Source organism: Phoxinus phoxinus, assembly GCF_949152265.1.
Source record: "Phoxinus phoxinus genome assembly, chromosome: 9".
In the NCBI taxonomy this organism is placed as follows: domain Eukaryota; kingdom Metazoa; phylum Chordata; class Actinopteri; order Cypriniformes; family Leuciscidae; genus Phoxinus; species Phoxinus phoxinus.
Genome location: NC_136884.1, coordinates 29769876 through 29785465, shown reverse-complemented (window position 1 = coordinate 29785465; position 15590 = coordinate 29769876). Strand labels below are relative to the sequence as shown.

Here is a 15590-nt window from a genome sequence, read left to right as displayed (position 1 = left end):
ACAGCCTTCAGTACTGTGACGTCCCCGACAGAATGCATTCCGATGACGTCACGCAGCAAGCAGCGCGGAAATACGAGCAATATGATTATTGTTTTGATTTAATTAGTTGTTTTCATTTAAACATTACACGGTTTCCATGTGAGGCTACTTGCCTATTTGTATGTTGTGTCTACACTCATAAAAATACAAAACACACAGGTCTTCCTTTGAACATGAACAGAAACAGCGTAGTGTTTCAGTTTTCCCGGGACATGCAATGCTTCACTGAACTGACTGTGAGTGTGTCGTTCACAAGGGTCTATAACAGCCTAGTGTATTATTCTGCCACGTGTTTACACGATAAGAAAAAAATTAATGCAGTTGCATTCTGAGATGTCGTTGCTTTTTCTTCCATTGCATCGATGATCCGGACTCTGATCTGATCGCGTTGCTCGTGTCTCAGTTGTCCAGGCAACAATGATCCCAGAAAATTAACGCGCGCACGCACACACACACACACACACACACACACACACACACACACACATACTGGTTTTTGTGAATTACCAGGACACTGCAGCCCAAACAGGTGTGTTGGTGTATTAGGGGGACACCCCTTTCCACTTGCTGTACAGAGATGTGGTGAAGATCAAAAAATCTATTTTGACCCATACAACACAGATTTCACTTTAGAGTTTGTTTACACAAAACACAATCTATAATGTAACAACCTGAAAATATACACAATTATGAGGACAATTTATAATTTGATACACAAGCCCCACCTATGACACAAAACGTTATTATAAGGACTAAAGTGATTTCTGAGGACACTAGATATACAACACACAAAAGTGTCATTTGAGTGTATTAAAGGGACATACCTGATATATGAGGACTAATGGCTTAACACATACACAATAGTAAAGACTGTGTATTAAAGGGACATACCTGATATATGAGGACTAATGGCTTAACACATACACAATAGTAAAGACTGTGTATTAAAGGGACATACCTGATATATGAGGACTAATGGCTTAACACATACACAATAGTAAAGACTGTGTATTAAAGGGACATATCTGATATATGAGGACTAATGGCTTAACACATACACAATAGTAAAGACTGTGTATTAAAGGGACATACCTGATATATAAGGACTAATGGCTTAACACATACACAATAGTAAAGACTGTGTATTAAAGGGACATATCTGATATATGAGGACTAATGGTTTAACACATACACAATAGTACTGTGTATTAAAGGGACATACCTGATATTTGAGGACCAATGATCAGACTCAGAACATGGTGCACGCATTGTGCAAGTATGTAAAATATTTTTGTATAGTGCTGTAAATATGCTACCTTACCTTTTATAGTGTGTATTCAAGGATGTACTATTTGGGAGTGACATAAGGGATTGTCTGTCTGTCTGTCTGTCTGTCTGTCTGTCTATCTATCTATACACATAATGTAAATCTAGCCGGTTGTTTGCAGAAAAACCCAGAGTGGGTGATCATATTTAAGCGAAGAAACAACATTCAAACAAGCGGTGCAGACATAACAGTATGCACATTCTGTGAACAAAGAGCAAAGTTTATTTTGTTCTTGTTTACAGCAAAATTACTGTAGTTGCCCTTAATATTTTACATCACAAGATCATTTTGTGTATCAAGAAACATCCTGTGTGTACTGTGTGTAATGAAAAAACAAACGCTCTTACTGTAAGTGTAAAGAGAACAACTTAAATATTTTAACTGTTCCTAAGCATAACAGCTAAACTAAACATTGCTGAAAGCATACTGAATCCATGAACAAACTTTAACAGCAGAAGAATATTCTGCTTACATATAAACAAAAAGTAAAAAACAAAAACACCTAATGAGACTGTTTCTTTTTTAGGGTTAAGCCGCGATTCCTGACAAAATCCCTAATGTTTTGGAGCGTGCGAGTAGCCAAAGCTGGATGCTCAGCATTCTTGCACTGCTGGCATTCAATTTTAGTGGCGAGTTTACCCCTTGCTATGTGGTCGCGGAAATGCCTCTGTACTGCTGCAATTTCAGTTGGAGACCAGGCTTGTTTCTGCTTCCTTTTAGCATCATCCAGATTTTTTTCAGCAGAATTTTCATGATTCCCTACAAAAGAGGAAAACAGGTTCCTGAACCCTGGGTTGAACACTATGATGGCCAGAGCTCCTCTCCCTCTTCTCCCAACCAGCCACACTCTTACCAACCCTTGTCTTTAGTCAAGTCTTGTTGTATAGGTCACTAATCCGTAAGAGTAAAATTGGTTTTAACTGTTGGCCCAATGTTACATTCCTCATACATCAAATATCAAATTGTAAATAAAAGAATAAAATTAAAGACCTGACTACATGGTTGCTTATTTCCTAATATAGATTTAGGCCTGTCACTAGGGATGCAACGATAAACTGATTTCACTATTAACCGTGCTTTAATTCGTCACGGTTAATTAATCGTTAAGGCTTCTCAACACAGCGTTTCTTCTGCACGGAATAAAACTGCTGCAACTAAAAGTTTTTCCAACTGTGCGCTAGCTTAAAGTTCAGAGGTCAAGACTGAGCACTGAGAATGTGAACATGCTTACATTTCTGCACTATAATATGAACAGAAAGGACTGAAGATAAGTGTGCAATTTGAGGGCCATGTTGTATGTGGGTCCTGCAGCTTTTGACTCCTTGTTTTGTTCCAAAAGGATATGTATAGCTTGCTAATATTCAATACCAGAGATGTGTTTCTTTTTATTTATTTTCACTGTACTGCATTATTCATTTTCAAAAGGAGGCTATATTGTTAAGTCAAAAGCCAGTTAGAGCTTTTTTATTTTCAATGTTTCTACTCTGGTCCAAAAAAAATGAAAATACCAAAAATATTTGTAATATAGTTGATCACAACTTAAAGTGCATTTAACTACATTTGTCCTCTTTAATAGGGAAATACTTAGCTAATATTTAGCTAAGATTTTATATAGACAAATACTATTATTTTTTATTCTTATTTTTATTTATTTATTTATTCATTATTCTGTTATATATTTTCAGTGTAAAATTATTACAGGAAATGGACTATTATTTGTTTTAACTAATAGTGTTTTGAAATGAATTAATGAATAATAATTACTGTGATAACTGTGAAACCGTAATTATTCCTCAGACTATAATCGTACAGCCAAAATCTATAATCGCTGCATCCCACCCTGTCACGATAATCAATATATCGACTTATCGCACAATAAATGTACATGATCTCAATTTTTGCCAATGCAATACATCACCATTTATATTTACATAAAAAACACAATAACATAAAACATAACATAAAACATAAAAAAAGGAAAAATCTGTAGATGGAAAAATCTCCATAAAAGTTCTTCGTCCATTTGTCTTTTTTCTCTATGTAAGAAAATGATTTTTTTGATGATCTAAATCATTTATGAATTAAATGTTTGTTTATTAATAGAAAGTGTGTGGCCTTCCTGCATTATTATGCTGTTATATTATTATTTTACATTCACTGGCATAAAATGGTCTTAAAATGACAATAATATCACTTATCACAATTATTTTAAGGGGCAATATATCGACCAACAAAAAGTTATCATGACAGGCCAATATAGATAAGTAGTTCTCATTATACTAGTAGTATTCTCATCATACCTTGAGATGAGCCTCCAAAGGAAGTCTCAATATCTGTGAATAGACAAATAAAACACTATAACAAACAGTAGTATTGCTTGGTCTGCATGAATTGAATCAAACCTTAATGGATATGCTGGCTGAGTGAGGTAGATGCTCATACCATCTGAGGTGCCTGTAGGGTTCACAACAGGCCGCCTAGCTTTCTTCATTCCTGTGGTATGAATAGAATGGCTCAGAATAAAGGTTCTGATGGAACATACTCAAACATTTCATAAATTATTCTACACATTTAAGTGGAAACTGTAAATCTCTAGCAAAAAATCCTCCTTTACTATAAAACCAGCTAAAATGATTGATCTAGAGAATTCCCTAGTACAGTGTTCTTTCTTTATATGATTGTGTGCTTTTACCAGGTTGTTCATGCTCCTCCCTCCTGCTGTGATATTTGTCCTTCATGCAATGATCTTAAAAAAACAAAAACAAAACACATATTAAAAACATGGTAACACTTTATGGCAAGTGTGAATCTCATGAATTATCAGGAACTAACACAAGCTCAAAGTCTTTCATTCATGACTTCATGGATGAAAACACCTTAAGGCTATGTTCACACTTAGCGTCTTTTTTCGAACTACCAGCGTCTGTTCTACATTATAACCCTATGGAGTAAACCGTTTTTTCAAAAAAGTCCTGAGCGCTTTTTTAGACGCCACCGCCGGCGTCTTTTTCTGCAGCTCAGAGCGTCTTTTTAAGTTGAAAAAAAGTTCAACTTTTATGAAAAGAACGCCCTACGTCAAGCGCCTTTTTGACAGCTGACCAATGACAAGCGAGTAGTGAGACCTGTCGTTTCCATAACAACAAGAAAAAATGGAGACGGTGCCGGTAGATAAACGTATCGTCCTTGTTTCGGAGCACAAGGAGCTCCATACAGTTTCCTTTCCCGTATAATGTCGTGCACCCACAAACGTCTTTGTGAACCGACATTCTCCTCCCCGGTAACTTCAAAAGCCAACGCAAGAGCCAACTTTCTCTTTCTCAACATTTTTTGCATCACACAGCACTAGGCTACTGTTGCAGCTGTTGTTATAGCAACAAAAGACGCGCTCGGCTGCTATTTGTAACCGAACGCTGCCAGCGTTTTCTTTTTTGCTAAAAAAACGGCATTGTCAACTTTTTCTTGTCAAAAAAGACACTAAGTGTGAACATAGCCTAAGACATTAAGACAAGTACATCATCATGATTTATGTTTATTATGCATGATCATGATGTTTTCATTGTTCACAAAAAACAAGGTATTTACTATACATTGTAGATAAACCTATAGTCATGGCACATGATTCAAAATACAAAAAAAACATTTTGTGCATGTAAGACTACTTGAATTATTAAAAGGAATATAGAAAAATAATAAATATTACCTCATGCATGCATACAGGCTAGAAGAGTATATCAATTAATGTCAGAACTCATGTTTTTCATTAAAGATGAGGTATCAAGCATGTTCATGTCTTCTTCATAGTAGCCTGTAGGAATATGGACAGAGCGCAACACTGGCCAATCACAGCACAGTGTGCAAAATTTGTTGACATCTCAAACCATTCATCACCACAGGCACTCACAAATCAGGCAACCAACTGGATCTGGTTTACACACGCAACTGCATCACAGACAACATCTTGGTGAGACCTCTCCATGTTTCAGATCATTTCCTCATCACTTTCAGTCTACAACTCTCTGCCCCTGCACCACCAACCCCACCACCAGTCACTTTCAGGCGAAACCTGCGCTCACTTTCTCTCGCCCATCTTTCATCTGCCGTGTCATTTTCTCTTCCCTCACCCCCACAATTCTCATCTCTGGATGTTAATACCGCAACGGATACCTTCTGCTCCACTCTAACCTCTTCTCTAGACAATATCTGCCCTCTTTCCTCCAGGCCAGCACGCGCTACTCCCTCTAACCCCTGGTTGTCTGAGGTTCTTCGTGAACACCGGACCGAACTCAGGGCAGCAGAGAGGAAATGGCGCAAATCAAAAGACACATCTGACCTGAGTATGTATCAATCTCTCCTCTCTTCCTTTTCCGTTGATGTTCATGCTGCAAAATCTTCCTACTTCCACAACAAGATCAACAGCTCCTCCAACACACGATCACTCTTCAAGACATTCAACTCTCTCCTCTGTCCTCCTCCACCACCACCACCCACCTCCTCTTTAACTGCTGACGATTTTGCGAACTTCTTCACCAACAAGACAACAACTATCAGCAGTCAGTTCTCAGCTCCTCACACACAGGAGCACAGACCGACCCCTTCCACAGCCAATCACCCTCTCTCCTCCTTCTCTCCGCTAACCGAGGAAAAAGTATCTACACTTCTCCTCTCCAGTCATCCTACCACCTGCCCTCTTGACCCCATCCCCTCACACCTTCTACAAGCCATATCTCACACACTTCTACCAGCTCTCACACACATCATCAACTCATCCCTCCATACTGGCACTTTTCCTACTGCATTCAAGCAGGCTCTGGTAACTCAACTGCTGAAAAAATCAACACTTAACACATCACTTGTAGAGAACTACAGACCTACCTCTCTACTTTTCCTTTCAAATTACTAAATGTAAATGTAAATCCAAATACAGTAGTCTTACATCCAAATACAGACTGTATATGTCACTCATTGTTTACACAGTGCAGAGATTGTGAATACAACGGCTAAACAAAATTCGGTTGCAACAATCAGGATAAGCACAAGTAATTACCATTCTGATTAGCTGTAGTGACCACAATCACTCTGCACTGTATAAACAAATAAGTGACCTATACACAAGATAGAATACGACTATGCCAGAGCATGTATTTGGTTTAGTCTGTGCATGTTTGGGACCCATTGACTGCCATTATATCCCAGATGACACACGCAAGTCTGCAAGATGTCTGTTAAAGATCTCTTGATCTGGAAACATCCGCTGTCTAAAAACTTTCTTTCAGATGTCAGTTTTACATACATTCTAAATTATAAACATCTTAAAGACATCTAACAGACGTCTATGTGACATCTAAAAAGAGACATCCAATAGACGTATTGCAGATGAGCAAATAACCTAAATAATACATCTTGCAGATGTAAATGCAGACGTCAAATAGACATCTTCTAGATGTACGTGCGCTATCAGGGATATGACTGAAAGACTGCAGCGGTTTGAGTTAAAAATCTTTGAGTTCTACTGAAGAAACAAAGTCATCTACATCACTGACTCCTAGGGATTAGCAGTTGAACCTCACATTTTCATTTCTGGGTGAACTATCGCTTTAATAACACACTGTTTATCAGTATTTCCAGAAGACCAAGTTACCACTTTACTTGAGGGTTCACACACGATGAGGTCATAAGAAATTAATGCTTAGTTAATGATGACTACTGTATTTGGATGTCAACAGAATTCACATACTCTGTGCTGTGATTGGCCAGTGTTGGGGGTCTGTCCATTTACATGCAGGCTGCTATGAAGAAGACATACTGTATACGTGCTTGATAACTCATCATAATTAATGAAAAACATTAGTTCTCACATTAATTATTGTAACTGATATACTGTTCTAACCTGTATGCATGCATGAGGCAATGCAGATTTTTGTATATATTATTATAATAATTCAAGTAATCTTATTTGAGAAAAAAAATGTTTTAGTACATGTACCAAAAGCATAGCTTTATCCATAATGGATATTAAAAATCTTGTTTTCTGTGAAAAAGAAAACATCAAGATCATGCATAATAACCTATTAATCATGATGATGTATTCATCTTAGTGAATGTCTTAAGGTGTTTTTCATCTATGAGGTCATGAATAAAAGATTTTGAACTCATGCTAGTTCCTGATAATTGAGATATTAATGGATGAAGTAATTCATAATTCTTCATTAATTTATGCATTAATTCATGGTAATTCATGTACCCCTACTGTAAAGTGCTCCCCAAAAACTTGCATCATTTACACAATGTTATAATTTAAGCAATCAAAAGCAACCTAAACTGCATTTTAAACATTTCTAACAGTCATTTTGGTTTCAAAAGTATATATACACATGTGGGTTTGAAGTTAAAAAAGTTTTAGTATTGTCATACCTTTAGATGGGCCTCCTAAGGCAGGATCAGTATCTGTGAATAGAAAAATAAAATACTATAACAAACAGCAGCGGCGCTTGGTCTATATGAATTATGCTTCTGTGACATCTCTGAACTACTGTATAATGTTTTGGTGCATCATATGGTGCACTTCTTACACTGACTTTACTGATTTGATGTTTGTATGTTTATGTGCTTTTACCTGTTTCTGTTTGTGTCTGTGGATGCGCCTCCTCAGCATCACTGTCTTCACTATTTTCCGAATCAGAAAAGTCTAACTTGTCTAAAAAAAAAATTGAGTATCAAGTAAGCTTAACATTGCTAATGTTAGAGTAAAAATAGAAGACATAGTGATAACTCTAATATCTGGTGAACATTACATTAAGATCTACGTTAGGGATTATCTTTAGGATATGAATATACTTAGTTAACTTCAAAATGTCATTTGTAACAACTTTAGTAGCATTACCTTCAATTTCAATTTCTTCTAGGGTTTTGCCGTGGAGATTTGAAAGAGAATCTTTCTCCATAGCGAGGAGTAACTTTGAAATCTTGGCCAGCTGGGTTGTAGCCTCCGGAAGTCGATAAAATTCTCTGTGGACACGAATATCGTGGCCCAAGAAGTCCGCAACTTGGTCCAACTCGTGGTTTTTCAGGTTAAGCACCTGCGACAAAGTTGCCACATGTTTGCGCAGTTGGGTCGACCGGAGGAGTTCCGGGTTTTGTGCACCACACTCGTGTGCATAGATCCTCAGACAGTCTTGTCCTCTATAACAACTCAAACAGCTTGGTCGAGCAAACAGGAATTGGTTTTCCTCAGGGACTCCACATTCCCTTCTTTTGCTTATGAGGAGGGTTAAGGCATCAACCATCTCTGGTGACAGCAAAACTGCCACTTTTCGCCCTCTTTTACCCCTAAGTTCCACCCGACTGAAATGTGTACAAAGTTTTTGTTCAAACTTTGTTAGCCCAACAGCAACATCTTTGTGTAGGGGAGCTGTATCCCTCTCAAGAAAACCTTTGAGTTGCATTTTTGCAACCTCTCCTCCACGTCGCCGGTTGAACACAATTATTTTTGCAAGAGTTGCTTTGCATAGGTCGCCATAGACTTGTGCTGATGGCATCTGTTTCAAGTTCTCAGAACGTAAATCAACAACCTTTTCAAGATGCTGGTGAAGAAGTTGTACATCCTCTGTGAAAGGGAGGGTAGACGGCTTGTTAAAGCGCCCCTCATTCAAGGTGGTCAAAGCTGTGTGGGAAACGAGTTCAGACCATTTAGCATCATACAGCTTTTTGAATGCTTGGGTTGACTTTATCCCCTCACCATCTTCTGCCATTAGAGCTCGGCAATGTACAATGTCACATATCTTATTCAGTGAGTGGCCCAACTTAAGGGCAAGGCTTGGAGTCTGGAATGAGTGTTTTACATCATCAAACCCAGATACCTTTTTGACAGCCTGGATAACCACATTGAAATTTTCAGGTCTCACAGCATCTTCAAGAGTCTGTACAGAAAATTCCTTTCTCAGAATCAGCAGAAGTCTTCCAACTTCCCGGAGCTTCTGTCGAATATAGTCAAATTTAGTGGGATCTTGCCCATGTTTATTGTAAAATGACTGGGCCAGCTGAAGAATACAAAAGTCACTCCGCACAGCAGCAGAGATGTCATCGTCTTTCATCACAGTTAGCAGTTTCCAAACACCTTGTGATATTTGTTGGCAGAGGGCTGCATTAGACATTGTTGCCAAAGACAAGACCCTAGTTCTTCCTGGCTCTGCCTGATCTTCCACTGGTTTGGAAAGACAATTTCTAACGTGTCTCCAGAGATCCCTTCGGAGAAACATTGCATGGCAATACATACAGTGCACGTAATCTTTTGAATCATATCTTTTCTTTGGCTTACGTCGTAGTTTTAACAATCCAGTCCCATTCGCTAAAACATCTGCATTGTGTTCATAGTTTCCTTTGTTCCGCAGTTTGTTCAGAAGTTTTTGACGCTCTTTGGAATGTTTTGGTAGAGCCAAAGCCCGAGCAACATCGACGTTTGAATTCTCATGTACTTTTAAGTGGCGTGTAAATTTTGACTGAGGTTTTCCACAAATGTAGCAGTAATTCTTCTTGCTTACTGAAGAGGATATATTTAAAGATTGTAAAGATGGATCTTCCCCTGTGCCTGTAATATCCTCAACAGTGCTTTCAGTATTGCCATCGCTGTGAACTTTCGATATTTGTACTTGTATGGCTTTCCTACTAGGCATTTCAAGCTGTGCTGTGCAGACTGGAACTTTTGGGAGTGAACCTATGACACTTTCTTGGCATGGTCTGCCATTTTGAATTTCTGCAGTAGATTTGATGCAGAACACTTCAGTATTTTTAATGTTTAAGAGTTTTTCTGGAGACGCTATGCTTACGTCTGAACCTTCTGAGACAGAATTAGGTACATAGTCCTCATCCGACATGTTCTCACTGGAAAATTCTACTTCGGAATCCTGAAATAGTAAACATATCTTTTGTACATACTCAGAAAGTTTAGTTCCAAGGAAGAAAATTGCTGAAAAATAAAACATATCTGACTATTCAATAAATCATACTTACGGATGTTGAGGGGTCAGGTTTGGGCTTCACATTTTTCTCGTAGCAAGTTTTATGCCAGAAGCGGGAACAAACTAGATTGAGCATATAATAAACAAGGTTGGTTTCATTTGAATAAAAGGTGATTCAAGAAAAGATGCTTTAAAAAGTGATAGATAAAGCAGTGATAGATAATCAGTGTGTTTGAAAGTGTGGCTATAAGATGGAAGAGAACAGAGAAAGGAGAAGACTAATATAAATATGAATCGATTACACAGGCAGACAGACTGAGCAAGACAGAAAGAAAGAATGAAAAGTTAACTTTTTCAAGCTAATTTAAAGATGCATTTAGAACGTCAAGATTACACAGTTTTAGGGTTTCAATGGTAAAGCATTTTTAAAAGTATTAAAATTGTCTGAACAAAATACTTACCCTTACATCTCACACCAGCCCACTTAAAAGCGGAATAAGGACCAGTACAGCAATCACATTTATTCAAGCTTGATACTACTGTAGATATTATGACATGTTTACAGTTCTGTTGAAAAAAAAAAGTTATAATTGATTAGAGGAAATTATACTGTATTACTATAGTTAGGTGTTAAAGGCACAATAAAATGCATTAATACAATATTTAAATTGGTCTCTGATATCTATACAGAAGGTATGTGGCTTAGGTAAGGGCAAAAATGATTTAGAAACAGTTTTATCTTTCCATATTATTCAACAATGCCAAGGTAAATTTCAAGGTTTTTCATTATATGGCACCTTTAAGACATAGGGCTAAGGTTTGAACAAGTTATTTTAATTTCACAAATAACAAAATGTATATCACAAATGTACTGCACTGTAGTATGACAAAAGCAGTAAGTATGGGGACATGGTGCAGTTTGACAAAACACACACTGAACTTCTACCCATCCCCCACAACATGACAAAAGCAGTAAGTATGGGGACATACGACACACAAACCATGGTGCAGTTTGACAAAACACACACTGAACTTCTACCCATCCCCCACAACATGACAAAAGCAGTAAGTATGGGGACATACGACACACAAACCATGGTGCAGTTTGACAAAACACACACTGAACTTCTACCCATCCCCCACAACATGACAAAAGCAGTAAGTATGGGGACATACGATACACAAACCATGGTGCAGTTTGACAAAACACACCCTGAACTTCTACCCATCCCCCACAACATGACAAAAGCAGTAAGTATGGGGACATACGACACACAAACCATGGTGCAGTTTGACAAAACACACCCTGAACTTCTACCCATCCCCCACAACATGACAAAAGCAGTAAGTATGGGGACATACGACACACAAACCATGGTGCAGTTTGACAAAACACACACTGAACTTCTACCCATCCCCCACAACATGACAAAAGCAGTAAGTATGGGGACATACGATACACAAACCATGGTGCAGTTTGACAAAACACACACTGAACTTCTACCCATCCCCCACAACATGACAAAAGCAGTAAGTATGGGGACATACGACGATACACAAACCATGGTGCAGTTTGACAAAACACACCCTGAACTTCTACCCATCCCCCACAACATGACAAAAGCAGTAAGTATGGGGACATACGATACACAAACCATGGTGCAGTTTGACAAAACACACACTGAACTTCTACCCATCCCCCACAACATGACAAAAGCAGTAAGTATGGGGACATGGTGCAGTTTGACAAAACACACACTGAACTTCTACCCATCCCCCACAACATGACAAAAGCAGTAAGTATGGGGACTTACGATACACAAACCATGGTGCAGTTTGACAAAACACACCCTGAACTTCTACCCATCCCCCACAACATGACAAAAGCAGTAAGTATGGGGACATACGACAAAAGCAGTAAGTATGGGGGACATACGATACACAAACCATGGTGCAGTTTGACAAAACACACACTGAACTTCTACCCATCCCCCACAACATGACAAAAGCAGTAAGTATGGGGACATACGACAAAAGCAGTAAGTATGGGGGACATACGATACACAAACCATGGTGCAGTTTGACAAAACACACACTGAAATTCTACCCATCCCCCACAACATGACAAAAGCAGTAAGTATGGGGACATACGACAAAAGCAGTAAGTATGGGGGACATACGATACACAAACCATGGTGCAGTTTGACAAAACACACACTGAACTTCTACCCATCCCCCACAACATGACAAAATGGGGACATACGACAAAAGCAGTAAGTATGGGGGACATACGATACACAAACCATGGTGCAGTTTGACAAAACACACACTGAACTTATACCCATCCCCCACAACATGACAAAAGCAGTAAGTATGGGGACTTACGACAAAAGCAGTAAGTATGGGGGACATACGACACAAACCATTGTGCAGTTTGACAAAACACACCCTGAACTTCTACCCATCCCCCACAAAATGACAAAAGCAGTAAGTATGGGGACATACAACATATGATACACATGCTAGCTCAGAATGAACCATCATCCATATACCATTGTAAATTAAACAATTCCTATGACTGATGATACATGGGGCAACTTTATGAGCAACGTTGCGGGGCAACTTGGGTTAATGTTGGCATCAGTGGGCAACCAGAAGAGACACAGGGCCCATGACTGATTTAAAGTCTGAAATTTTTTTTTTTTACCCATTCTCAGTTGGGAAAGTGCCCAAGCAACATTGTTCAAAAAAAGTTGCCTGGCAAGATTGCTCAAAATGTTGTCCTGTGTATCATCAGCCTATCACTATCTTTTTTAATTCTTTAAGTTTGTAATTAAAAATCACTGTTGTTGCCAACTAAAGAACATTTAAGAAATAAATGCTTATTAAATGCTCATTTTTAATGGAAAGTACATTACCTGTTGAGTGTTGTCATGACATGTCAGCTGAGAATCAGACGTTGTTGAGATCTGAAAAGGTTTGAGTACTGAACATTCAATTTGGATAACACGGCAGTACATGGTGATGCTTTGAGTATCCAAAACAACTAATGTGAAAATGACATAATACAAGTGAATTCTTCGATCAAACAATCAGGGCATGTGAGAATTCATTGCAGCACACAGTCCTAATCGTCTGTAATGCTAAGGTAATGATTCTACATCATCTTACCAAAGTTAATGGAGATTTAACTACCTGTTGAGCATTAGAAACACACACTTACCTCCTTTGACCCGTCTCCTGCTGCACAGCTGACCAAAGCATGCACCTGTTGTTCAATCTCAGAACAAACCTGTGAAATATGAAAGATTTGTGTAATCAGATTGACAAAAGGTCAAATATACTATGCTATAAAACACTTTTTATGAAAATGTTAAAGAAATCAATAGTTTATAAGGATTTTGCATCATCTTAACAAAGTTAATGGAGATTTAACTACCTGTTGAGCATTAGAAACACACACTTACCTCCTTTGACCCATCTCCTGCTGCACAGCTGACCAAAGCATGCACCTGTTGTTCAATCTCAGAACAAACCTGTGAAATATGAAAGATTTGTGTAATCAGATTGACAAAAGGTCAAATATACTATGCTATAAAACACTTTTTATGAAAATGTTAAAGAAATCAATAGTTTATAAGGATTTTGCATCATCTTACCAAAGTTAATGGAGATTTAACTACCTGTTGAGCATTAGAAACACACACTTACCTCCTTTGACCCATCTCCTGCTGCACAGCTGACCAAAGCATGCACCTGTTGTTCAATCTCAGAACAAACCTGTGAAATATGAAAGATTTGTGTAATCAGATTGACAAAAGGTCAAATATACTATGTTATAAAACACTTTTTATGGAAATTTTAAAGAAATCAATAGTTTATAAGGATTTTGCATCATCTTAACAAAGTTAATGGAGATTTAACTACCTGTTGAGCATTAGAAACACACACTTACCTCCTTTGACCCATCTCCTGCTGCACAGCTGACCAAAGCATGCACCTGTTGTTCGGTCTCAGAACAAACCTGTGAAATATGAAAGATTTGTGTAATCAGATTGACAAAAGGTCAAATATACTATGCTATAAAACACTTTTTATGAAAATGTTAAAGAAATCAATAGTTTATAAGGATTTTGCATCATCTTAACAAAGTTAATGGAGATTTAACTACCTGTTGAGCATTAGAAACACACACTTACCTCCTTTGACCCATCTCCTGCTGCACAGCTGACCAAAGCATGCACCTGTTGTTCGGTCTCAGAACAAACCTGTGAAATATGAAAGATTTGTGTAATCAGATTGACAAAAGGTCAAATATACTATAAAACACTTTTTATGAAAATTTTAAAGAAATCAATAGTTTATAAGGATTTTGCATCATCTTACCAAAGTTAATGGAGATTTAACTACCTGTTGAGCATTAGAAACACACACTTACCTCCTTTGACCCATCTCCTGCTGCACAGCTGACCAAAGCATGCACCTGTTGTTCAATCTCAGAACAAACCTGTGAAATATGAAAGATTTGTGTAATCAGATTGACAAAAGGTCAAATATACTATGTTATAAAACACTTTTTATGGAAATTTTAAAGAAATCAATAGTTTATAAGGATTTTGCATCATCTTAACAAAGTTAATGGAGATTTAACTACCTGTTGAGCATTAGAAACACACACTTACCTCCTTTGACCCATCTCCTGCTGCACAGCTGACCAAAGCATGCACCTGTTGTTCAATCTCAGAACAAACCTGTGAAATATGAAAGATTTGTGTAATCAGATTGACAAAAGGTCAACTATACTATGTTATAAAACACTTTTTATGAAAATTTTAAAGAAATCAATAGTTTATAAGGATTTTGCATCATCTTACCAAAGTTAATGGAGATTTAACTACCTGTTGAGCATTATAAACACACACTTACCTCCTTTGACCCATCTCCTGCTGCACAGCTGACCAAAGCATGCACCTGTTTTTCAATCTCAGAACAAACCTGTGAAATATGAAAGATTTGTGTAATCAGATTGACAAAAGGTCAAATATACTATGTTATAAAACACTTTTTATGGAAATTTTAAAGAAATCAATAGTTTATAAGGATTTTGCATCATCTTACCAAAGTTAATGGAGATTTAACTACCTGTTGAGCATTAGAAACACACACTTACCTCCTTTGACCCGTCTCCTGCTGCACAGCTGACCAAAGCATGCACCTGTTGTTTGGTCTCAGAACAAACCTGTGAAATATGAAAGATTTGTGTAATCAGA

At 37.8% G+C, this 15590-nt stretch overlaps 1 protein-coding gene across 4 annotated transcripts; it reads right to left on the bottom strand.

Annotated features, from left to right (window-relative positions):
* Positions 1-1565: 1565 nt before the first annotated feature.
* Positions 1566-9856, bottom strand: LOC307004212 (uncharacterized protein). 4 transcript variants are annotated; one of them, XM_079623316.1, is made up of 7 exons: positions 8247-9856; positions 7980-8060; positions 7778-7810; positions 4059-4112; positions 3809-3859; positions 3667-3699; positions 1566-2125 (listed from the first exon to the last, which is right to left on the bottom strand). In XM_079623316.1, exons 1-7 carry the CDS (start codon positions 9634-9636, stop codon positions 1869-1871), a joined length of 1899 nt encoding a protein of 632 aa, XP_079479442.1. In that variant the 5' UTR covers positions 9637-9856; the 3' UTR covers positions 1566-1868. The 4 variants fall into 4 exon arrangements, with proteins under 4 accessions (XP_079479442.1, XP_079479443.1, XP_079479444.1 ...); XM_079623317.1 differs by lacking the exon at positions 3667-3699; XM_079623318.1 differs by lacking the exon at positions 4059-4112.
* Positions 9857-15590: the final 5734 nt, after the last annotated feature.

Excerpts from the sequence above, each read along its gene's own strand:
- LOC307004212 (XM_079623316.1), bottom strand. The coding sequence starts at position 9,636 with ATGTATTGCCATGCAATGTTTCTCCGAAGGGATCTCTGGAGACACGTT. Across the intron at positions 8,061-8,246 it reads AGAAGAAATTGAAATTGAAG|ACAAGTTAGACTTTTCTGAT; the intron begins GTAATGCTACTA and ends TTTTTTTTTTAG. Across the intron at positions 3,700-3,808 it reads CCCTACAGGCACCTCAGATG|ATATTGAGACTTCCTTTGGA; the intron begins GTATGAGCATCT and ends GTCTATTCACAG.